General features: G+C 49.4%; 2 protein-coding genes across 4 annotated transcripts; both read right to left on the bottom strand.

Moving 5' to 3' along the window:
• Positions 1-309: 309 nt before the first annotated feature.
• Positions 310-19348, bottom strand: PNLDC1 (PARN like ribonuclease domain containing exonuclease 1). Its single transcript, XM_041742750.1, has 19 exons — positions 17872-19348; positions 17399-17456; positions 17074-17147; positions 16005-16044; positions 15163-15286; positions 14912-15000; positions 13209-13309; positions 11583-11659; positions 11256-11399; positions 10708-10777; positions 9049-9134; positions 7585-7640; positions 4565-4629; positions 4106-4159; positions 3869-3911; positions 2312-2411; positions 1834-2009; positions 1620-1718; positions 310-567 (listed from the first exon to the last, which is right to left on the bottom strand). Exons 1-19 carry the CDS (start codon positions 17945-17947, stop codon positions 504-506), a joined length of 1596 nt encoding a protein of 531 aa, XP_041598684.1. The 5' UTR covers positions 17948-19348; the 3' UTR covers positions 310-503.
• Positions 19349-19488: 140 nt separating this feature from the next.
• Positions 19489-24839, bottom strand: MRPL18 (mitochondrial ribosomal protein L18). 3 transcript variants are annotated; one of them, XM_041742754.1, is made up of 4 exons: positions 24088-24839; positions 23681-23867; positions 20351-20582; positions 19489-19880 (listed from the first exon to the last, which is right to left on the bottom strand). In XM_041742754.1, the coding sequence occupies exons 1-4, from the start codon at positions 24179-24181 to the stop codon at positions 19863-19865; spliced, it is 531 nt and encodes a 176-aa protein (XP_041598688.1). In that variant the 5' UTR covers positions 24182-24839; the 3' UTR covers positions 19489-19862. The 3 variants fall into 3 exon arrangements, with proteins under 3 accessions (XP_041598688.1, XP_041598689.1, XP_041598687.1); XM_041742755.1 differs by having other exon boundaries at positions 19489-19866; positions 20522-20582; positions 24088-24837; XM_041742753.1 differs by having other exon boundaries at positions 19489-19866; positions 24088-24833.
• Positions 24840-25013: the final 174 nt, after the last annotated feature.

Raw genomic sequence — 25013 nt, 5'->3', positions numbered from 1 at the left:
ACTTGTGCTTCCTCTCTCAAATCTTCCAAAAAACATCACAAATACATATGGACACTTAGCTTCATTTTTTTTTTTTTTTTTTTGCCTCTTTACTGAACTCAGGCTGGTAGAGGTTCCCATCTGGGAAATGGCCTATCGGCCAAAACGTTCTCTCCCAAAAATAATGTAGTCTTTGGTTCACCTGCTGTCCAGCTCCCGTGCTCGTGGTCTGTGCAGGAGACCCTCTGGGGGTGGGGTAGGGTCTAGCCTAAATTCCCAGGGGTGGGAACATCTCCCCATTTACAGAAAGAAAAGTTCTGGCCACCAAAGTGCCACATCTAAGGATTTCTTTATCGTTGATGATCATTACAGTATTTCACATTCAAAACAAAGCTTCTCATAAGGACCTCACAGATCGGTCTACACGTAAAATATGATTTATACAAACAAAACCCACAAAGAAAAAAAAACTGGCTGGCTGTCCCAGGTTGGTGCAGAGATAGGACAGGGGCTGCAGGCTGCACTCAGGGGCCAGGTCTTCCGAGGAGAAGCGCCAGGAGAGCCCAGGTAGTGACCACACCGCAGACCCTGCAAGACAGAGCAGGTCAGCGGCTCCACTGGTAGCCGTGTGAGAACGGGCAGGTCCAGAGGACAGATGCACAGGCCCGGCCCCGCTCACCCAAACATCCCCATCTTCCCATCCTTCTCCCCACATGAATTTCTGACTCCAGGGCAGAATGGCCTGAGACACATGCAGACAAGTCATTTTCCTAGTGATTTACATCAAAGGTTGACAGATGGAAAAGATAGCCAAACATTTTTCTCCAAGCATGTGGTTTTCTACAGATAAGGCTCTTAACCAGCAGCCAAAACCCTCATAGAGCAATTCCATCTGTGTCACGCAGGCCGAAAACCCAAACCCGACCCTGCTCCAGGCTGTCCACGATCCCGCCTCAGCACCCCACTCTGCCACCAACGCAGTCCAAGCCCAACTGGACAGGATGCCCGCCTGGTTTCCCGACCACCTCCCTGGCCCTCTGCAGCCTGCCTCACACAGAGTACCTCACCTGGCCGCCCACAGCTCCTCCCAACAGCCTGGGCCCACCAGGCCCCCAAACCTCTCCAGCCCCTCTCCATGGTCTCCTCATTGCCCCTAGGCACACCAGACATTTCCCCACCCAAGAGCCTCGGCCCCACACCCAGGCAATCTCCCCCAGAGCTCTGCCGGGCTCATTCCCTCACATCCTTTAAGACTTTCACGGGGTTCCCATCTACTCCCTCACCAGCAGCCCCCCTCTAGCCCCCTACTCCCACCTTCTGACCTGCTCTTGTTTTTGCCACACACTTGTCACCTGATCTATTCTATAATTCGCTTGTTCACAGTTACCTCCTGCTGGAGTGTGAGTTCCAAGAGAACAGGGATTTTATTTTATTGGCTGATGCAACCTAGAACCCACAATAGTGCTCAATACAGTAGATGTTTAGTAAATGCTTGCCCGGTGTTCCCGAATGATACCCAGGTCACCATACTTGTCAATGACCCCTTCATAACACACACTAGCTAGTGAACTCCACTCCATGCAGAGCCCACCAACATTGTAGTCTTAGTCCAAAAGGCGGCCTTGGTCCTGGTCACTTACTGTAACAAGCAGTTGATGTTCGGGGAGTGTCTCCAGTATCGGTACAGGGAGACCTGCAGGGTGGGGTGGCCCCTGTACTCCTTCAGGATGCTCCGAGCACTGCCAAGAGGAGTTCTCAGGTCAGGCATGCAAGTATCAGACCTGCTGCCCCAAGAGACCACTAGGAGACAGGGGCTGTGGGGCCCAAGGACAGGCTGGGGGCCAAGGCACCTACTCCTTAAACTTATTGGTCAAGAGCAGGAACTGGCTCCGTGAGAGGCGCCGCACATCAAACTTGCAGACATTCTGAAACTCACGATAGACTTGCTGCTCGCTGACCCCAGGCCACCTACGAACACGCAGGAGGAGGATGGGAGGCCGGATACTGGGGCAATCTGGACCAGAAAAGTTCTAGAAGACAGGGAGAAGAACAGAGATTTTCTGAAATTCCTAGTGACAAACTACCTGGTTTGAAAATCCTGAGGCTACAAGATGTCCTGTGTGGACTGGGAGGGGGATGGAAGGAATGTACACATCCGCATTGGTTTGGGCAGGAAGACAAGGAAAGAACAAGCCTATCGGGGTGGAAGCACCCTCTTCACTCTGGTTTTTGGTCGTCATCAGACCATCTCTGAGATATCCCCCAGGAAACCAGGCTGCTTCCCAGCACATGCCTCTGAGTAGGGGAAAGGAACAAAAGAAAGGCTACTCACAATCTTAGGAACCCCAGCTCGGATAAGATTCACCTGGTTCACATAGGGAGCCAGCACGTCAAGGTAGAGAGAAAAGGAGGGCTCAGGCACGGGACCGGCACTGTAGGGACAGAGAAAACCCCAGAGCATTCAGGCAGAGCAGCGATCAAGCTCAGGTCCTCAGCCACAGCTAAGAGTCTGCTGATGGAACAGAGAAAGGGGCTGCCTCGGATCACTCTTCCCCCTCCTCCTTCCAAATCACTGTGCTTCCCCCACCAACCAATCTCACAAAGTTCTCTCCAGGGCCCAAATCAAAGCAGGACTTCCAGGTGGTCACTGCCTGTTGGTGACACTTTTGGTAAGAATTCCTTGACAAATGTTAGCAATGGGCTCAGAATTAGTGAGAGGCCATGGTCCAGAGGTGCACTTGACAGGACATCACCCTTGATTCCTAATGGCCGCCCCTCAGCCGTCATTCTACTATGCCCTACCTCCATCCAGACACAACCACACATCTAAGCACAGGTTCGTGGAGAAGCACAAGCCTTGGAGCCAGGCAGGCCCCAGGCCACTATAGAACTTCTCTAAACCTAGGAGGGTTTTTAAGTCCTGAGGTTCAGAGCAAAAGGCTGTAAGGCACCCAGGTGCAGGGCACGATGGGGCTCCCCTGCCATTAGCAGCCTTCACTGTCTCGCATGCATGTACCTCCCCAGTCAGCACTCAGATGCTGTGAGAGGAAAGAGTAAGGGGGGTGGGGGGGGGGGGGAGAGACAGACTTCTTATTCAAGCTATCAGTCTCACGTCAACAGGTCATAGAGTATTTCTATGCATAACAGCCATTACTAAAATGGGCAAATGCGGGCAGTACCAAAGTTAACAGATAAGTCCATGATTATTAGTTTTCTTAGTCAGAAAAGGTTTCAAGTCAGCCTCAAAGACCCTACTACAATTTTGATTAGCTCCTCCACCAGGCCTAATTCCTACTTACCAAATACATACACCAAGGACGGGGCTGCAGAACACATATTTCAAGTGTGGCATCGGTGCCTAGGAGCCTGGTGCCATAAGAATCAAGAATGCTGCTGCCATGGGGAAATGCATTTACGATGCTAACTTGGGGTTAAGAAGCTCTTCCCTATAGCCCTTATTCCAAGCAGCTCCCCTTCTCCCCAGCCTGTACAGGCCCCAAGGAGGTGCCACTCATTGACCAGAACACTCCATCTTCCTACCTGTGATTTCTGCAGTTAGGAGAACCAGGTGGGTAATGAAGCCAGCATACTACACTGGGAAGCACTGAGGCAGGTGCGGGGACCTGCAGCTGACCTCCCTCCCTTGGCCTCCTGGCACGTAAACGATCCCAAAGTGGAGACGAGGACCCAGGACCAGCAGGGAAGGCCATCCTCCATGGGGTGGGTAGGGGGTGGGGGGCTGCTGCCCAGTCAGGGACCATCCCTGCCCAATGACACTGCCTCCCCCCGTCTTTGGGAGAGCCACAGGAGCCCGGAGGTCTTAGCTTACAGCAAGGGCTCAGAATGTGGCCACTGTTCTGGGAACAGGACGAAAGGAAGGAATGCTCACCTGTGTACTCTCCATAGGAGCAAGTGTGCCACTTTCAGAAGAACTGGTGGGGGGAAGAGAAAAGCTAGAGATGTAACACACGTCCAGGCTCAACCAGATCACCTCCTCAAAATATGCCTACTCCTGCTTTGTGCCCGTTACATGCAACCCACCTGGAAATAAACCGAGACCCTCAGGATGGTGGGAGATTACCACAAGTAAAGCAGGAGCCCCCTTGCAGAGGACAGCAACTCTCACCTGATCCACAGAGGAAGGCGTCATAGGCAGCCTCGTGGGGGTACTTGGTCTCAACTGGAGAGAGAGAGAGAGAGAGAGAGAGAGAGAGAGAGAGAGAAGCCACCATCAGAACACGGCCTGGATGAGGAATCTCTTCCCCACCCAGCTCCACACCTGCACTGGCCAAGCACACACCACCAGCACCCATCATTCCTCCAGAAAGGTGTGTGTGCTTCTCCCCATCTGTCTTCCCCATGGGCTCCGGCCCCCCAGCAAGCCAGCCACATGTCAAAGGGGGCAGAGGACCCCCAGGAGTTACAATCCCTTCCAGGATGGCTCCTTCATAAGGCAGAGGGGGGACATGGAGCACCCCATGTGACCTTCCCACACACCTGCCCCTGATCAGGAGAGGCCAGGCCTCATCCCTGGCACCTCAATACTTCGCCAACCATGGAGCAGCGTACACTCACAGGAACATACCGTATTTTTCACACTTGCTTGCATGAATAACCACTGGCCCAGAATTTTTGGTAGGATTCAAGTCACTAGTAGAGAAAAGCAGCGTAAGGAACAGTCACTGCAAATAAGCCCTTCGTGGGTTCTCCACACCACGTTAAGTCAATAAAAATAAAAGGGTCCTAGAGACTGGAGTGCTTTTCTAAAAAGAACAAAAAGGCACAGACCCAGGAGTAGGGGGGAGGTAGGGTCTTGGTAACCAGGCAATCAGGCAGATGTGCCAGAGGCTGCAGCTGGGTCACTCACTCTGAGCAACTGCCATGCACCGAGCCTGATACGCTTGGCACCAGCTCTGCCTGGAACTACCCTGTGGTCTAAAGGGCAGGTTGGGAGCTGGTCCCACTACCGCAGCAGCACCCCAAGAGTCCTGAACCACAGGAACTCATACAGTTGAAGGCACAGAGAGGTGTCCGGCAAGTTGAACATGGAGAACAGGCAAAGGCAGCGAGGCCCAACCAGTGCCACTGAGGCATTAAGTGCGGCCAAAGCCCCCATGGGAACGGCAGGGGCCAGGAAAAAAGCTCGGATGATCGGGGAGGAGAGGTGAGGGGGTATGGGAAGCCCTTTCAGAAACATGGGGAAGATAGCCCAGAAACACGGCCCAGGTGATTCATGTTTTAAAAGATCACACCAGTGTCGATGGGGAAACGAGCCAGACAGGCCCTGAGATGCCCACAGGTTGCATGCCTGCAAGGAGAGAGGCTGGGGCGAAGGCAGGGATGCTAGGCACACAGAGGAAGGGCACACCAGAAAGCCTCTGGGCATGCTCAGGGCGTCAGCCGACTAGGAGTGGCTGGCCTGGCCCGGCTCTGGCACAGGTTGGGGCACTCCACGAGGAAACCTTCCCTTGGTTTTCCAACAAAGCCTCTCAACATGGGTCCATGCCAAGCACCTCAGAACTGCCAGCTGTCTCAGGTGTGTGCCCATTTGGTTTAGGGCTACCATGCCAGCCGCCAACACCTGCGCAGGCAGGGGCCCTAGTCCTTCCCTGCATGTGAGCTGTTCACCTCTACAGCCACCTGTGGGTTTCCTGTGGCCACTTCCTCGGGTCACAGGCGGGAAGACAGAGGCCCAGAGAGATTCAGTCATTTTCTTGAGGTTGCTCACAAGCCACCAGGTGGCAAAGCCAGACCTTGAACCTGAGGAGTCTCAGTTCAGAGCCTAGGCGTTTCCAGTAGAGCCTCCCACACGCACATGGGCCTGGGGCCAGAGGACCTAGCAGGGGTTGCCTCAGGCACAGAGGTGGGCTTGAGGGCCAAGAACAGAGCAGGTTAAAAGGGGTTTGTGGCCATGCGGGTAGGAAGGGCCAGCAGACAGGGGGCAAGCGAAGGGGCCCTGGGGGTCTCAAGAGTCACAAGTGGTAGCAGTGGAAGCTGAGGAGGTAGATTCAGTCACCCAGGGACATGGTCATGAGCAAGAGGAGGGCTGAGGAGCCACCCTGAAGGAACTAAAGGGGTGGGTGGAAGAACAAGACCCCAGGAAGAATGGATTAAAAAAATTAAAAACCCACCAGAAATCTGGGAAAGGATCTTAGGGAAGGCCTGGGAGGGGAGAAGCTGGGAGTGCCAGGCACCAAAGGGTGGGTCATACACCATGCACCTCACACACATCGGCCCCTCGGCTGCGACCATGGCAGAGCCTGCACCCGGCAAGCTGGCAAGAACAAGGTTCATGAAGGAAGAGAACCCGACCTCTGTGGGCCAAGGCCATGTAGAGCACCTCCTCACCCCGCCCTGCATACAGGCAGTGTTCACATGTGCAGGCTGGCAGGAGAGACTCTTAAAAAGACAACACTGGAGGGTGGGGAGGGAGCGGAGACTCCCCGCATAGGGCCTCTTACTGTCTTCCTGTAACTAGACCAGGGGCGCCGCTGGAGGACCCAGTGCCCAGGCATGGCACAGCAAGGGGTGGTCATGTGGGTGGTCAGAAGACAGCCACCAACAGAGGCACAGATCTGATCACCTCTCAAAAAGGTGCCACTTTCAGCTGCCGCAATGTGGCACTCTCCCCACCGCTGCTCTGGGTGCTAGTCCTCCCAGCTGGGGTGGAAGGAGGTGAGCTGCCCCTACCCTGGTGTTCCCGGGCCCTGTGTCCCCACCAACTTGCACCCAGGCCACAGTAGGTCAAGGCCAGGAGGGGAGGTGGGAGCTGCTTCTCCTACAGAAAGATCAGGGTCATCCCTAGTACTGAGGTCGTTCATTCACTCAAATGCTTGGGGGCACACCTACCAGCTCTGCTGTGGGCCCAGGAGAACCACCATCGGATGAAAGGAGACGAGCCTAATCTCATGGAGATTATCTCCAGTAATCAGAAACCAATCAAAAGAAATTAAACCGTGGCCAACAGAAACCACCACGTAGGGACACCTGGGTGGTTCAGCAGTTGAGCATCTGCCTTTGGCTCAGGGCATGATCCTGGGGTCCTGGGATCAAGTCCTGCATCGGGCTCCCTGCATGGAGCCTGCTTCTCCCTCTGCCTGTATCTCTGCCTCTCGCTCTGTGTCTCTCTCATGAATAAATATATAAAATCTTTTTTTTTTTTTTTAAAGTATCAATATTTTGGGATGCCTGGGTGGCTCAGTGGTTGAGTGTCTGCCTTCGGCTCAGGTCAGGATCCCAGGGTCCCAAGATCGCGTCCCATATCAGGCTCTCTGCGTGGAGCCTGCTTCTCCCTCTACCTGTGTCTCTGCCTCTCTCTCATGAATAAATTTTAAAAATCTTAAAAAAAAAAAAAAAAAAAAAATCACATAATCCAACAGCCGTAGGTATTTTACTGGATTCCTGGCCCTCTAGACAGGGTTAACCTCAGCACTAGAACATTTCGGGCTGGAGAATCCTCTGCTGTTGGGGGCTGTCCTGTGCCTCTACTCAGCAGATACCAATCCGAAGTCTCAACACTGCAGCCATGTCCTGGGGAATAAAATTCCCCCTGCCCTGGACTGAGAATCCCTGCACTGCTTTTAAAAAAAAAAAAAAATTCCTTACCTGTTTAGGACTTCATAAACTTCTGAAAGGTTTGAAACTCTTGGAAAATTCAGCTCCTAAAATTATGGAAAACAAATCAGGGAGAATAAAACTTGTGCTTTTCTTATCTGCTTTGAGGATTACCAAATGGCCATTAAAGAGCCTAGAAAATAATCCCTATAAGCCCCTCTTTCTATTCAAACTTAAATCTCCTTATTCTTTGATATCTGGGCACCTACTAATCTTGGGTTTCCTAGAAGGTACCCAAAGACCTAAGCTAGAAGAAAGGCAACAACTACTACCTTCCTTCAAAGACAAGTGTTTAAGAGGTTCCATAAATGTATGCCTCCAAGGCTCCCGGCCATGGCCAAGGACACACATGTAGGACACCAGGTGCTCTGAGAACTAGCAAGCCTTGGGGAACTCCAGGTTGCCTTAGAGCTCATCAACTCTTGTGTGGCAAGGGGTACACATGGTCCCCTCAGATCAGCCCATATCCTCTCTGCTTTACCCTAGGACTCCACCACATGGACACAGACATCACATTAGCGTGTTAAGAGCTAGGAACTGGTGAGGTGCAAGTAGTGAACACAGCTCCAGGCAAAGATGTACCAAGTAACCCAGTGCCATTTCTGCGGCTCCCTTATGAGTAATTCATCTTAAGTAACCAGCTTGAGGCTTTTAAATGTTGATCTGAGGGACACCTGGGTGGCTCAGTGGTTGAATGTCTGCCTTTGGCTCAGATCGTGATCCCGGGGTCCTATAACAGAGTTCTGCATTGGGCTCCCTGCAGACAGCCTGCTTCACCCTCTGCCTAGGTCTCTGCCTGTCTCTCTGGGTGTCTCTCATGAATAAATAAAATCTTAAAAAAAAAAAAAAAAATGCTAATCTGACTCCCCTTCTCTGTTCTTCAGTTTAATTTCTAAGAAACATTTAAGCTAGCTGGTGGGTCCCTTCTCCATGTGTAGTTCACGCCTTAACTGCACAACAGAAGCCATCTGGGAGCTTTTAAAACACTCGCCCATCCCTCTAAACCACAGGAAGCTGGCGGTGGGACCCAGGTGTCAGGACTTGGCTTCCCAGGTGACTAATGTGCTCAGGGTGGAAAACTCATGACCTTATGGCTCAGTAAAGATTTTTCAGAACCTCCTCCATCCTGATGCTCTTGAAGTTGGCTGCAAATACTCATCACTCATATATCAAGCTCTAGAACAAGCTGTTCCATGACATGCTTATTTAGATCAGACAAGCTAAAGAGAACTCATTAAAACATGGGAACTTGAAGGAAAAAAGAAACTCAGAAGCTAATAGGATAACCCAACACTAAAATACAAATACAAATAAAATAAAATAAAATAAAATACAAATGAAGCCAATCCTGGTGGTAAAATAGAGAAGGGTTCCAGGAAAAATTTTTAGAAAGAAACAAAGTGAAGTGTGACTGGGACAAAGCACTCCTTAACCCAAAGCAGTCCCGTTCATTACCTTCCAGATGTCCTTGGTCACATTCTTGGTGTCAATGAGAATGGGAAATAGGTTGTGGATATTCAACTTAAATTGATCATAGCTTTCTAAAGGGAAAGACCAGACAAAAGAGGGTACATTGGTAAAAATGGGGAAGAAGATTCTCCAACCTAGCTTGTCACCAACACTAACAAATAAAGCAAACAAAACAAGAATTAAAAACATCCCTGCTCTTATTCATTAAGAATTGACAGAATCTCAAACCAACCTGCCATCACCATTCACGGTGGTGAAAGCCAATGGCTATTAAATTCAGGATATTTTCTATGGTCAACATTAATGTAGTTTGCAAGGTTTTAGCCAACGGGGGGTGGGGGGGGGAGGAGAAAGAAGTGCTATTGGAAAGGCAGATATGAAATTGTCATTTGTAAGGGACTGTTCAGAGAAGATTCAAGAAAAGCCAACTAAAAATTATAAGTGCCCTGATAAATTAAGCTACTGATTGGTATATTCAGATCAAAGGCCTACCTGCATATAGTTTAAAGAGGTTTGTTGCAAAACCAACCAACACCAAGCCTTGCTCTCCTCTTCCCACTCCCCACGCACTTTCTATTCCTTTTCTCTGGGTGTTTGTTCCCAGATCTCTCAACGGGCAGCACCATGCTGCTGCCAATTTCTCCAGTTTTAGGCATCTACCTGTGATTTCCTACGACACAGGAGGACAGCTCAACTCATGACTCATCTCCAGCCCACACCTCCTCGCGCTCTCACAGGGCCAGGCCGTGTTCCCCGACCTTTCCTTTCTTACCCAGCTCTTATTCTCCTAGAAATCTTGTCTTAATTCTTCTGGTGAATGCTTATTAATTTTACCCCTACTCCTCCCCCAATTTTCTTAGTATGCTCAAAGTAAGGTGTTTTATCAATACATTTCTTGGGGAAATCTTAGCACCATCTCGCCCTCCTTGTCTAGATAGTGTACAGGACTTCATTTAATCCCTGTATCAGGATGTTGGTTCCATTTTTACCCTCGATTTTATGGGCAAAGGAAATGGAGAAAGTAGCTTGCTGGAGCTCACACAGGTAACAGGGGTGGAATGAGGACCCAAGCATGGCTCTCAAGTCCGTGCTTTTAATAGCAGCACTACATGGTTATATCCAAGCAAGGGCATCAGTCATAGAAAAGCACGGTCCAGCCATAAAACAAGGCCACACAGCCACCGAATTGGCATTTATTGAGTGAATGACATACATGCTTTGGATAAGTGGTGGGGGTGGGGGGAGCCAAACAACCAAACATACCATCGACTATGTAGTGCGACCCAATTTGTGAGAACTCAGAGGAAAAAGCCAAGTGTTAGGATTATAGCTGAGATTGAAGGCAGCTTCCCTCCTGCTCCCATTTCTGATTTTGCAAGGTTATATATGAGAATAAGGGACAATTTCCATAATGGGGATCAGAGGATCAAGTCAAATGTAAGCTTTCCTGCCAGAAAAAAAATCAGTCACCTGGCTTCCCCTCTGGAAGGATGGCAACAAGGACAGTTGTGCTGGAACTCTGCAGAAGCCCACCAAGTCGTGGGGAGCAGTGCATGTCGGGGCTACTGCAGGAGCACTCTGGACCCAAGCCCCCTTGCAAGGGTTGAGAGAAGCCCGGGAAGGGACTAGAAGGTGTGCCCGTACCTGGGAGCGGCCTGAAGAACTTCTCGTGGAGATGCAGCAGGTCCATCATCATGTTGTGGCCCACTAGGGGCTACTTGGACGAATCGACAGGTGCACAGAAGAGGTGTAAGAACAGACATCCTAGGTGAACACCCTCTCGCAGAAGGGGTGGCTTTAGAACCCACTGTGATCTTTCACCCCACCCTCATGACACTCGACGCAACCGCTCCATGGCCAGGACGACAAGCAGGGTGTAGGAGGATGTGGGACAGGGTCCACGCTGGGGCTCTGAATGAAACAAGGTCCCCCCAGCAGTTCTAGGTCAGCTAGTAGTGAAGCAGCCGTGTATGTAACAGCGGAAAAGAACCACAGTGTTTTATGTGGACCCTCTGTCCCAGCTTAACTCATCAGTTTAGGGGAAGCAAGGCTAGATCCAGAAAGCCAGTTATGGACAAGAAAGAACCACTTATCTCAAGGAATCTTATTTTTGTTGGAGGATCCAGCATACTTCTATGGTCAGAAATACAAAGGACTGCTAGAAAGCAAGAGAAGAGATTTTTCTTGCCTACCTTCTGGGCTTTCACCAGCATCTGGAAAAACACCGAGAAGCCCCTCGCAGAGAGAAGAATCTTCTCCTTCCAACAGCTCTCTCGATCACAGGAGGTGTTCTCAAGATACCAGCGATGTTGTTTACTCACTTTTTTAACTATTATCTGAGACAAAAGTAGAGACAAGTTCTCTGAATCCTGGGTTCCTGGGAACAAAGCCAAAGAAGTGGTTCATCTCACGAGGAGAGGGGGAAAAGACGAAAGAAAGAAAGCCTTTTAGAGGCCAGATTTGGTGGGATGAGAGAAAATGGGGCCGCTGAGACAGCCTGCTCACAGGTGGGAACTCACCCCCTGGTCTCTCAGGACCGTCCAGATGTCAGGGAGGGCCTGCCTCAGCACCAACTGGACCTCAAAGGCCTGGAAGCCTGTGGCAAGGAGACATGAGGCTCGCATAGAACCATCACAGACGGCAGTCTAGCTTCTTCAGGAGGAGTTGAGAGATGCATAGAGCCAACGGAGAGGCAGCGCAGAGGTGTGCCTAAGCCCGGGAGCCCCATGACAGGACAGCACAGCATTCACATCCATTCTTGAAGTTTACTTCAGGGCCACTCTGAGGTGGAGTACCCCGACAGGCCTTTATGGCCGGAGGGGTGGGGAGTGATAGCTTTTGACACTTAGCACATTAGAACAGCGTGCGGTAAACAACATAAAGAGTTCTCTTTTAAAATAACAAGCCCAGAAAAATAAGTAAATAAAATAAAATAACAAGCCCAGAGGCTCAGTCGGTTAAGCATCTGCCTTCGGCTCAGGTTATGATCCCGGGGTCCTGGGATCCCTGTTTCCCCTTCTCCTCCCACTCGTGCTCTCTCACGTAAATAAAATCTTTAAAAATATAATAAACCCATTATATTGCTGCCCATGGTTTTGTAATCTCATGCATTGGTTACATGAAAGATACTGGTTTGTGGAGGTACTCGAGTCTCCTGAAGTTCACACATTTTGTTAAATGCTATCAACAAGAGACACTTGCATATGTGGCCACCGACCATCAGAAAGGTCTCGGTACTGGGAAGCTGTCAAGCTCCTGGTGGCAGACCCAAGTTTCCCAGAATTTTAGTTTCTGATTGAAAGCTTGAATTTTATCACTAGCAAATTCTGTGAGTTCTTTTTCTGCAAGTGACAGGTTTGCTTTTCTCACTTGACAAAATGGCTGAAAATACCCAAATCAAAATAACCACAGTCAGCACTGTGCCGAGGTGCTGGCAGGGTTACCCACCAGCGCTTCACTGGCTACTATTCCTGCAAAGACACAGTGACAATGGCCAGTGAGATTCTGAAATACTTTCGACCTTGTGGACGCCCAGGGAAAGGGTTGGAGACCCTGGGGTTGGGAGAAGGTGTCACAGGCCAGGCCTGAGAACCACTAATCCAGGGTATGTTCATTGTGATTCTACATTGTGCCATGAGGGGAAGAAAATGCAGAGATGAACAAGAGACAAGAGCCCCACAGGACTCTCAGGATTGGGATGAAAAAGACGACTCTAAACAGAGCTGGACTTCATTCTGAAAACTCAAAATAGGGGCGCCTGGGGGGGCTCAGTCAGTTAAATGTCTGCCTTCAGCTTGGGTCATGATCCTGGGATCGAGGCCCCTCATCAGGCTCCCTGCTCAGTGGGGAGCCTGCTTCTCCATCTCCCTCTGCCTCTCTTGCACCCTCTCCACTTATGTGCCCTCTCTCAAGTAAATAAAATCTTTAAAAAAAGAAAACAAAAAAAACACACACACACAACTCCAAATGGGTCAAAAAACCTCAAGCTTCTGAGTTGAGGTCAGAGCTTTAACCCCAACGACAATTCACCTGCTGAGCCAGTGCCCAGAACATACACTCCCCACAGGGAGCAGAGTGTATGCTCCCTCCAACCCCCGCACCCAACAGTCACCAGCCCCAACACCCCAGGCTGGGGGACAGCCTACCAGCGATACCGGGGAGAGTCATCCAGTCGCCCTCCTCAGCCAAATCCAGCCACCGTGTCACCTCATCAATCACCACCTTGATCTGGTCTTTATCCAGAGAACTGAAAGTGGGCACATGAGAGTGGGATGCTGCAGAAAACCACCAGAACCTTAAAAGCAGAGTTAATGTGACAGCAGTTTTGGAGGACTCCAGTCTTAACACTGCCATCTCAGCAAAAAAATAGACCCAAATAAGACTATTTTCTGAGTCTTGTTCTACAAGAGAGCGCCAACCACTCGGCCCATACTCTCCCATACATTTGCAGAAGGTCCCATCCCTTTCTCCTGCATGGGAGCTAGCCAGCACTAAGCACTACAGCACTGAGGCCTGTCTGCTTAATTCAGCGTTTGGGGTGAAAAAGCACCATCTGGTGAAATAAGGAAAAGACAGGAACTTTGGTAAGCACGTCTTCTCCTATGTTAGAAACGTAAGAACACGATGTTATTTTGAGATGAGGAAAGACTTTTCTCCAACATTTGAAAATAACAGAACGTTAAAAATTCAAATAGTTCTTCTCTTACAAAAAGCTACATTTTTGGGTGCCTGGGTAGCTCGGTCGGTGAAGCGTCTGCCTTCAGCTCAGGTCATGATCCCAGAATCCTGGGACCAAGTCCCACATCAGGCTCCCTGCTCAGTGGGGAGCCTGTGTCTCCCCCTCCCTCTGCTCCTCCCCTTGCTCGTGTGCTCTCTCTCAAATAAAATCTTAAATTTAAAAAAGCTACATTTTTATATGAAAAGCCAAGAATAAGAATTTCAGAAAAAAACAAAAACTTCCACGGGCACTTGGCTGGCTCACTCAGTGGAATACAAGACTCTTGATCTTGGGGTTGAGTTCAAGCCCCACATCAGGCATAGAGCCTACTTAAAACAAAAAAACCTCTACTAATACATGGTTTTCTGGACCCAGTATTCAGTTACAACATTCCAGAGCTAAAAATCAGGGTACTTTTAACCCTGTCCTGATAAAGGTAAAGAATCTAAAGCTCAAAAGAATCTAGCTCAGCTCCATCCAACTCTGCCAGCATGGCTTCCTGGGGCCCAGGTGACCACACGATGCTATCATGCCATCACTCCTGGCCCTGTCTACAGCAGTACTGGGTTTTAAGTAGGACAAGTGGCCTCGAGGGGTAACGAGAAAAGGCTGAGACCCCGCCTTCAGGAGTGCACAAATTCAGGAACATGGGGCAGGATGTCCAGGCAAAGGTACGTGACTGGCATGGTCAAGGTCACCTGTGATTTACCCCCCAAGACATCCCCAAGGTCACACTGAAGGCCAGTATAACATCCCAGAGTGAGTCCTGCTTCTCCCCCTACAGCACTGGAATGAAGTTCCTGCTTTTTCATTTGAGGATGTAGAGTTAAGAGTCTGTGTTTTCTCTTTTCCCCCCTTCACTTTTAGACATTAAAGATCGTCCTCAATGCAGTAAGACAACTCTCATCTGAGATGAGAGAACAGGACCGCCGGGACTCAGAGCTGCGGTGTCTGGCTGATTGTGTGCTTCCAAAGCCACTCAGCTAAAGGTGCTGGCGTGAGGTCACCGTACCCCGGCACCAGCATGCCAACCCACAGGAAACACAGAAGAACGCCGGTGACAGAGACAAGAGACACCCCCGCCCCCACACCTACCCCTACCCCCAAAGCACCTGTAGAAACAGGCTCTACCTGCGAACTCTCCAGTTCCCAGTCAGGATGTTGTGTTTGATTTTCTTCTCCTGCTCTTCATTCATATAGGGGATCCCATTTTTGAGAAACTAGACAGGGGACAAGGAGACAACTGGAGGCAGCCTCTACACACAGGAGCAGAGGGGAAAGAAACCATCCTCGTCCAGGTCACATGGACAGCAAATGGGACTCCGCCCACCTGGACCAAAGAACTTTTCCAACCTTCCCCTTGCCCTCCTCTGCTGCCATACCTTGTTATAGTCGAAGCCATACTGATTCAGAAACTGAACACTAGAAGCCTGGAAAGAGAATTCGGAATCCAAAATCCCAAATGTCGTAGGGAAGAGAAAGAAGTTACATGAATGGGCTACATACCTATGAGAAAAAAATAAACATAAGGAAAAGCCAAAACGGTCGTTAAAATTCTAGCTCACAAGGGACACCTGGGTGGCTCAGTGGTTGAGCATTTGCCTTTGACTCAGGTCATGATCCTGGATCCTGGGATTGAGTGCCGCATCAGGTTCCCCACAGGGAGCCTGTTTCTCCTCCTGCCTGTGTCTCTGCCTCTCTGTGTGTCTCTCATGGATAAAAAATCTTAAAAAATTCTAACTCACAGTGCAGACTTGGAGCAGGCTCCTCCTTTCATTCGAGGAGTGTTTGAATGTTGGCTGTTCCTAGTACTCCTGCCTGGCCCTGGGTCCAGAGGGAAAAGGCAGAGATCCTGCCCCCTGGGAAGGGTCTACTCTCCATCCCAAGCCTAACGTGTGGCACGCTTTCTGACGGTGCCCAGGAACCAGGTCACCCTCACTAGGATACCATGTTAACTGCTCCCCTGAGGCACAGGTGCAGAAACGGGCGGGGGGAGCCGGGGGGAAGGCCCCAGAAAAGATGCTGGGCCAAGAGAAACTTGGAAGAGCCAGAAGCCACAGAGGATAGTAGGGTAAAAGGGCACAGAAGCAGGTAGAAGGGCAAGAAGACTACAGAACATCCAGGGCCCAAGTGGTTCAGACCCTGAGGCAGGAGGTGGAGGGCAGCAGGTGAAGAAGATTAGTGGGCAAGTGCCGGGTGCTTTGCAAAAGGTCTTCATACTTACTTGTTTGACTCTCCTTCAATACTGGAAAACACGGACAATCCTAGAAGAACGAGCACAGAGGAAATGAATACCAAAGAAAACCTATCTGAAGTGAGCTTCAGAAAGGCAACATTTTGACCAGTACTTTGCACCTAGGGATATTGTGTATGCTTTAGAATAAGATCATCTCTTAAACTGGAAACAGGAGAACTGTCAAGCTGTAACTCATACAGAAAATACTACAATAGAACATCAAGGGGTTTTTCATGAACAGAATATTGACATTTTTTCTAGGTTTAAAATCAGAGATTTATACACTTAATGGCTTTAAACTGTCCATACTGCTAAACAGACCCTGCACAAAATGAAGAAGGCTTCAAAGTAGAGGAAGACAACAGAAACCTACCTACGTGTTGTTTTGTATACTTTTCACAGAGATCTTATAATTATGAAAAACACCACAATAGAACAATAGCAGAGAACAAGGATAGAGCACACACACAGATGTGCATCATTCACAGAAAAAACAGGCGTCAGTAAAATCTGCTGGGGGTATACCGAACACATATATACAAACCAAGATAATTAATACAGCTTGTTCTATCACACACAGAGTATCCCTAATATGCATCATCAGGAGACTGAGTCAATTGATGCATTCACTTTGTAAGACTAGGGAGTCACACAGTTAAAAATGGATGTCTGTTTATGCTGATATTGAAATATCTCTAAGCCCCATTAGGGGGAAAAAAAAAAAAACAGGCTGTGGACAAGATGCTTATAACGCAACCTTGTTTCTATAAGTTTTCTGTAAACAAAATTCCTACAGGTCTTCCCTTGAATGATGGTAAAGCCTCCTTAACGTTGATTAACCATAAGGCATGGCAACAAAGCTGCTAAATTCAGTTTCTGCTTGTTCCACAGCGTTGGCCCCTGCAGGCACAACACAGCCCAAAAAGAAACAATCACGTGAAACAATAGCCAGGCTCTCTGAAAGGAGTCCAGGCCGTTTTTAACCAGTGGGAATCATGGAGATGATACAAACACCTCCTTCATTAACTCCTTACAAGCAGCTGAAGAGCACACTCACCAATCTGACAGATGGTGAACTGCTGAACACTGTGGCGGGTCTTCAGATACCACTCCGAGGGCAAGTCAAAAAGACTGTGGAAAAACACAGGCATCTCAGTGCCCAGGCAGGGAGAGGGCCGGAGGCACCTGCTGGCTCAGCACCCTGTTACTACTGGGGGCAAAGGCCGGGTCCCCAGGCCCTCTACCCCTCAAAGTGCTGTCCTGCCCCCTCACTGCCCACATGGTGACTGCTGCCAAAGAGCAGGGAGGTGCCAGAGTCGCAGGCAGCAGGGCGCAGGTGAGCGCACCTCCCTAGCTCAGCTGGAAGGCACCTCTGGCATTACCTGATCTGCTGGGGCCGGGACAGGTTGGAGCGAAGGCCCGTGAACTCGATGTCCAGACCTGCAGGCCAAAAAAGAAAAATAAAGGAAGACAAAGGTACCCGGACGCAGACCATTGCCAGCTCTTCCTGCCGTAAAGGCTGCAGGTGGCAAACGTATCCGGCTCACCGTCGGGGCTCAGAGGCCAGGCGGGGTCAAGACGAGAAGGAGAAAGCCAAAGCAAGGACAAGGCGGGCCACTCACCCCACGGGCTCTGCTCCGCTGGGGCCGCACTGGGGCCCGGGGCCCAGGGGCCCGGGCAGGGGAAGGTATCCCCCCGCCCTCCGAGGCCCTCTGGGCGCCTCCCGCGGCCTGGTGCCCGTCCCCGTCCCAGTCCCCGTCCCCGTCCCAGTCCCCGTCCCAGTCCCCGCTGGGCCGCGCCCCTCCCCCACCCGGCCCACCCGAGCCGCGGCCTCCGCGGCCTCCCAGCGCCTCACCCACGAAGTCAGCGCCCAGGACCAGCTCCTGCAGCAGAGGGAGGCTCTGCTCGAACTCGTCGGCGCCCACGTCCATGGCCACGCAGCTCGGCCCAGGGCGCCGGTGCGGCCAGGTGCTGCCACGCCCTTCACGCGCTTCCGCCGCGCCGCCGCCTTAAGGGGCTCGCTCCTGATTGGCCGCGGGCCCCCACCTGCCCGCCCCCAGGTGTCCGCCCGCACACCTCGCCCACCCGCGGGGCTGCCGGAGCCCCAGCCTTCGCAGCCAGAGCCCAGCCCTCCGGCGCCTGCCGCAACGATGGCTCTGCGGTGGCCCGAAGGTGAGTCACCTAGGTAGACCCAGGGTACTGAGAGGGGTGGTAGGTGAAAATAATGCCCGGAGGGCACCTGAAGGAACTTCGGTGAGTAGGTAATCACCGCAATCACCGCAGCTGCGGCGGCGCGGGGGTAGGGGGCCGCACCTTGTCCCGTTTATATCAGCGCGTCCTTGCACGTGGCCCATAGTGAGCTGTGCCAGAATCTCCCCCACCCCATCCTATTGTTTTCTTCACTTTCTCTGCCTCATCATTTAGAACACAGTCTCTCAAACTTGCCACAAAGGCCCTCAGGAACTGCATATCAAACTTGGAGAATCTTTGGTGCAGAGATGATCTAGGACAATCCTATTCCTTGCAGGAAAAACCCCTATGTCACTTCCAGGTGAACCCTGTTTTTGTCACTGCGGATTCCAAAAACACTAGTCCAGTTTTTGGTCTTTACATCCTCCTCTGAACACCAGACCTATTTTGAGAAGCCTTCTACAACCACAGTCTTCAAAGTGAGATGCTCCAGTGTTTAAGATGAGGGAAGAAAATATCAGACCTATATTAAACATTTTTAAATGTCCCCACTTGGGGTAGTTACTCATCACAAAGGGGCCACTGAGTCACTGTATCCTGAAGGCCTCTCAGAACCAAGCATACTTTGAAAAAATGGTACATACATATCTTTTAAAAATATCCAACACTCAGATTATAAATAGTAATGTTACTTCACTTCTGTATGAATACATAATTGGGATACATGTTTAAAATTGGGATACAGGTACTCTAGAAGCCACCTTAACTACTTACAGGTCTTCTATTCACACGGGTCTTAAATAGCCAGAAATAGTTACTTTGATTTAATAGACTCCTGTAGAGAGCTGCCATGATTCCCACCTAGCCCAGTTTCATCTTAGATTAACATGATTTCAAGCTTCACCTCCAATTCCACAAACCCTGACTTCAAAGCAAATTTAGCAACACCAACCCTGCTCCTTTCCACTTCCACTTTCAGCTCTTCACTGCATTCCTTTCTTCTTTCACAACTCGTTTTGCATGTCAGGGTTCAGGAGCCCAACTAAGGTCCCACTCTGCCCCTTTTATCTTCATAGCACTAAGACTGTTAATAGTAAATTGACTGATAGAGCATTTCCTATTTTAAGAAAAGGCCCGAACCCTAAGCAGCAACAAATACGATTTTTTGAGATCACCCACTATGAGCTGGATGTGGTAACAATTAGTTTGCACACACTTCCTATGTATACTCTTGCAGTGACAGTGAGCTCAAAGGCAAAGAAAACTTCATGTAACCAGAAAGTGCTCATAATATGCCTTTATTCATTAACTTATAAACATTTAACTTGTCCTTTGAATTGGCAACCGCTTTTCCCAGATAATTCTCTCCTGTCCAAGAGAGGGGAAGAATTTAGCCTTCGATTTAACCACCGCCACCCAACCCCGAAAACAGACCTAAGGGGAGGAGGGAATGACCTTAACTACAGTAATGTTCCACACTGTTAGGTGATTGTACAAAACTTCCCAGCTGGCCCTTCTTCCAGATACTCTCTTTTGAAGGACGTAGCACCTCACAGCCTCCTAGTTCCCTGTTTGGAACAATGCTATTTCATTCATAGATTCTCCGAGGCTCCTGCAGCACCACACCGCCTTCTGTCATGGCATTCTGTAGTCGTTTCATCTGGTTTTGAAGATCCATAAAAAGGAAAAGATTAAGTCAGCACAAGTAAGCTGATAATAAACAGTTCACTTCCCAAGAGAAATAAAACAGCCGATTTGTTCCTTGCTAACTTCCAAGCCCACACTGGTTTTCCAGAAAGTGATCTTAATAATGACACAGATAAGAAACTGTAGATGTCAAAGATTAGTAGTGTTTCATCATACAGACAAGATGTTAACCTGAACGGGGAAGCAAAGTGGTGGTCATTGCAGCGATAGAATCAGTGACCCTGGACTGACTCTGGACAAGCCTGCCTCAGGTGACGTGGGAATACTAATCTTGACCCTCTGGGTAATGAGGATGGAATGAGGTCACGCATGTCAGCCTCATTCCCACCTCAACATGTGCTACATGGAAAGAACTTGATAAATGCAACTATTGTTACTATGTAAGCACCTGTTGTCAAGAATTAATACCTTTTAAATAAGTACAAAAACCAAAATACCGAGTCTGAGGCTGCCTCCCAAGGAGTGGGTTGGTAGACCATGAAGTTGATCCCTGCCTCTAAGCATCGCTCTGCCAGCACTCGTCCTATACTCTCACAGGCCACCACATTTCTGGTGCTATAAAGGTGCTTTTTAATAGCCCATTCCCGAGTAGATGCTGAAACCACAACCTTGCCGTTGAGATGCTCAACGAGTGCTTCTACGTGATGCTGAGTCTTTATAACTCGCAACCTAAATGAGATGAGAACAGAATCAAATCAAAACAATCTTAAAGATAAAAGGCCTCAGGTGAATAAATGCCTACATATTTCTCTAGAACGCTATGTTCGATTTGTTTACTTCAACACAGTTAACCTGGATTTTACTTGGGAAAAGTATTTTTCCTGTCTTTATGACAATATCCTCAATAAATCAAACACTTCCACTTAACCTCAAATATCCAGGAGTAATTTGATATTTCTGAGATGTGAGAATTATTTCTTTTTAATTTTTATTTATTTATGATAGAGAGAGAGAGAGGCAGAGACATAGGCAGAGGTAGAAGCAGGCTCCATGCACTGGGAGCCCGACGTGGGACTCGATCCCGGGTCTCCAGGATCACACCCGGGGCCAAAGGCAGGCGCTAAACCGCTGCGCCACCCAGGGATCCCAGATGTGAGAATTATTACATAACATCTACTTCAAAAAAGAATTCGAGGAGGCAGAGCTAAGCTATGACTTTCCAATGAGGAAGGATATACTTATCCTACGCTTCTACTTTCCAGCTAACACCAAAATAAATAAAAGAGCGATCAAAAGTTTAAATTAAAAACTGAAACAGGAATACTAGCAAGCAGGATTTTTTTTTAAATAATCTCAAGGTAAGCCTATTTAATAAATAGGACATCAAACCATATCATCCAGCTTTTATAAAGAAAAAACTGACAGTTTTCTACAGTTTAAAAAAACAGTAAACTGAAGTCAAAAGGCAAGCAAGAAAAAAATACGTAAAACACATATTATACAAAGGACTAATTTCCATTTGTAAAAAGCCTCCTCTCATCAATAAAAAAAAAAACCCACTTAGTAGACAAATGATTTGAACAGACTATTCACAGAAACAAAATATTAATACTTAGGCCCATGAAAATACACTCAGGTCACTGATGAGATGCATACGCAATTCATTGCAACATGGTTTGGAATCACTAAGGTAATCATCAGTATGGAGCTAACTAACTAAAACATCCATGCAGTGGTATTCTATAGTTACCAGAAAGAATGCTGCTGACCATTTATTGAGTGCCTACTATGTCAGGCATGGTCTTGTTTACAGGGATAGCTCATGTTTCAAAATAATCTCTCTTTTTTTTTTAAGATTTTATTTATTTATTCATGAGAGAAACAGAAAGAGAGAGAGGCAGAGACACAGAGGGAGAAGCAGGCTCCATGCAAGAAACCCAATGCAGGACTCAATCCTGCATCTCCAGGATCAGGCCCTGGGCTGAAGGCAGCGCTAAACCGATGAGCCATCCAGGCTGTCCATAATCTTTTTTTTTTTTTAAGGCCACAGAAACTGACACAGAAAGGTTTAGAAACTTTAACAAGATCACTACTAATGGTAAGTAATGGAGCTAGGACTTCAGTCCAGGATTTTGGCCCCAGAATTAATGTTCCTAAATACCACAAAGGATTTCCAAGATGTATTTTGAAGGGGGCGGAGAGGATTCAGATGAATAAGTGTACATGGTGTGCTAAGACTTGTAATTTAAAACTATAAGTTTATACCGGTATACACAAATTCTCTCTAAAAGGATACACAAACTATCCCCCCTTTGGATTTTATAGCATGTTTATATTACACGTTTAAAAATTAAGCTCACATTAAAGAAGACACTAAAATTAGAGATCACACTAGGATTCTTAGTGTGAAACAGCAGAAAAAGCACTAGATTGAGAAATGTGGGTTCTACACCTGGTTTTGCTGGAAGCCCTAGTGAAAAATCACAATTTCTTAATCAAGGGTCAACAATCCTTTTCCCTAAAGTCTCAGATAGTAAATACTTTAAGCTTTATAAGCCATAGGGTCTCTTGCAACTGCTCAACTCAGCCACAGTTAATACTAGAACAGCCAGGTGAGAATGAGTGGTGGTATGTTACAATAAAATTTTCTTTGTGGATAATGAAATCTGAATTTTTTAAAAATTTTTATTTATTTATGATAGTCAGAGAGAGAGAGAGAGAGAGAGAGAGGCAGAGACACAGGCAGAGGGAGAAGCAGGCTCCATGCACCGGGAGTCCGATGTGGGATTCGATCCCAGGTCTCCAGGATCGCGCCCTGGGCCAAAGGCAGGCGCCAAACCGCTGCGCCACCCAGGGATCCCCATGAAATCTGAATTTTATATAATTTTCACGTCACAAAATATTATTTTTTGAAATTTGTTTTCACACTTTAAAAAAGAAATTTTTAGTTTGCAAGCCAACTTTGGCCCATTGGCCATCGTTTGCTGATCTGTGTCTTAACCCATTTGTTGAACCTTTGTCCAACAAAGGCATAGGACTCATCTTCTCTGAGGTCACTTCCTATTATAATATGCCAAAATTCCATACTGATGATAATGTGAATATAGCAGATAAGAAATTTAAAAAAAGTGGGAAAATACATCTCTATTTAGATGGTCCAAATATTAAGTTGAAATGGTTGGGTTTCAAAAGAATTTTAGACTTAAGATCCAAATTATTTCAAAAGTGACCTACCTACTCCCTTTCTTTGACTCCTCCTGTGAACACTAAGTAAAAACGCATCACAGCAATCGTAAAATTTTATTATCCCTATTCCATCTTCCAAAACAAAACCTAAAATTTTTGCTAACAAGGATGAAATCTACTTTCTTTGCATCTCCTGCATCTAGCACAATGCCTATGAAGTGCCATAGGCCTAATGTTTGTGGAATGAATATATCATAGTTATGACTCTAACTTCCTGTTACAATTTTATATAGTCCTTAGGAAAGGATTCCCATTCCCACCCACCCCAGCCATTTCTTCTGCTGGGAGTGCTCTTCTCGGCAGGTTACCTTATCTGTCAGAAAGGGCCTTAGCAGGAGGCACCCAGGCTCCCCAACCTCACATCATCCCCTTTAAATTTTCTCCCTCACATTTATTTATTTACTTCCATTATTGTTGCTTTGTGCCCCCGCCCCCGGCCACTGACCCCTCCTCCACCACCAAACGGCGGTTTCCTGAGAAGAGAATCGCCCCAAGTATCCGGCCTGTGGACTGAGCTGAGGAACGCTTTGCAGGGCAGCGTGCCCTGCTCCGTCGGGCGGTTAACCGGCCGCCGCAGTTACCTGTGCCAGAACTCCCGGGAGGGCCAGGTTGTCCCCCAACCCCGCTCTTTCCTGGCCACACCTAGGAGCTCCAGATTGCGGGGGTTCCGGTTGGTGAACTCTGGGGCGACAGCTGCGTTTTCCGCAGGGTCCACTTCAGGCTTCGCCGCCGGCTCGGCACCCGTTGACAGCGCTGCGACCCCACACCCTAAAAACGGGAACCACCACGCGTATCTTAAAAACTGACACACGCGGACCAAACGGGAGTAAGGCCCAACCGCTATCCCCGTCCGCTCCCGGAATCCTCGCTCCCCGGGAGGGAGGGAAGTCTGGTCACGGGACGCAGTCATCACAGGTCCTAGTACTGTCAGCCCGTAAGCTGCTCGGCGGGGTGGACTGTAACACACGACTTGCATGTGCACACTTACTGTGTAGCCCCCGGGGAGTCGTCTGAGGGAAATGGGAATTCCCGGGGTTTCTGCAAACCGACAGGCACTCCCAGAACCGCGAGCGGAGCGCCATCGCTGAGGGATCGCGGGCTACGCCTCGGAAAAGCCTCACGTCCTCCCCTCACCGGCGTCCCAGCCGCTCGCCGGCCGCAGCCATGTTAACTCAGGGAGAGAAGCACCGGTTCCCGGGGGTCACCGACGCCTCCGCCCGGAACTGGCGAGCCGGGTCGCCGAGCGGCCGACGGAGCGATCAGTCACCTCGGCTCCTCCAATCACTGCCCACGCAGAGGCGCACGCTACGCCGGAGCCCGCCAACCACCTCGCAGCCCCGCGCGGGGGGGCGGGGCGCAGCCCGCTAGGTCGCGGGCAGTGTCTCGCCGGACCGGCAGGCGCGAGGCACCCGTAACTTCACGTTGCCTTGTTCGGTCCTGCGGTCGCAAAGCGTCTGCTGATCGCGGTCAGATCCACACACGGCCCCGCTGGGCAACGGGAGGAACCGGCGCAGCGCAAGATGCAGCTTCTCTCCAGAAACCGTGGTGGTCATTTTCCCCGTACGGCCCCTGGAAAGCCCCGTACGGCCCGACCCACCCAGGTTCAGGCCCCCAAGCTTATGCTCGTGGGCTCGGAAGTCAGCCCGCGACTCGCCACGTCCTCTCTGAAGACCCTTAGCGAACATGCCGCACTCGCTCAGGAGCGCAGCCGAACCGTGAGAGGCCCGCCCTCTCGTCACACCCCAACTCCAAGCTCCGCCCCACCGTCCACTTTTTCTAGAAAGCACTAGAAGGTGCAAGCGCGCACGCGCAACCCGTTCCTGCAGGAGGGGAAGAGAAGCCTCAACCGTGCACCTCCTTCCTCCTCCAGTGCGCGATCCTGACTTCCGTTCTCCTGCCTTCGCGCCCTGCTCA

Source organism: Vulpes lagopus, chromosome 2, assembly GCF_018345385.1.
Source record: "Vulpes lagopus strain Blue_001 chromosome 2, ASM1834538v1, whole genome shotgun sequence".
Taxonomy (NCBI): Eukaryota; Metazoa; Chordata; class Mammalia; order Carnivora; family Canidae; genus Vulpes; species Vulpes lagopus.
The sequence above is the reverse complement of the archived record's forward strand: the minus strand, read 5'-3'. Positions and strand labels throughout refer to the sequence as shown.

Bases quoted from the DNA above. Each gene is read 5' to 3' on its own strand.
- PNLDC1 (XM_041742750.1), bottom strand. From the start codon at position 17,947: ATGGACGTGGGCGCCGACGAGTTCGAGCAGAGCCTCCCTCTGCTGCAG. The intron at 11,660-13,208 runs GTAGGCTGTCCC...TCCTTGCCACAG, and splicing joins GACTCTCCCCGGTATCGCTG to GCTTCCAGGCCTTTGAGGTC. The intron at 4,160-4,564 runs GTATGTTCCTGT...CTCTCTCTCCAG, and splicing joins AAGCAAGTGTGAAAAATACG to TTGAGACCAAGTACCCCCAC.
- MRPL18 (XM_041742753.1), bottom strand. From the start codon at position 24,181: ATGGCGCTCCGCTCGCGGTTCTGGGAGTGCCTGTCGGTTTGCAGAAAC. The intron at 20,583-23,680 runs GTAACTGCGGCG...CATCTCATTTAG, and splicing joins TCCCGGGAGTTCTGGCACAG to GTTGCGAGTTATAAAGACTC. The intron at 19,867-20,350 runs GTATTTTGGTTT...CTTCAAAACCAG, and splicing joins GGGAGGCAGCCTCAGACTCG to ATGAAACGACTACAGAATGC.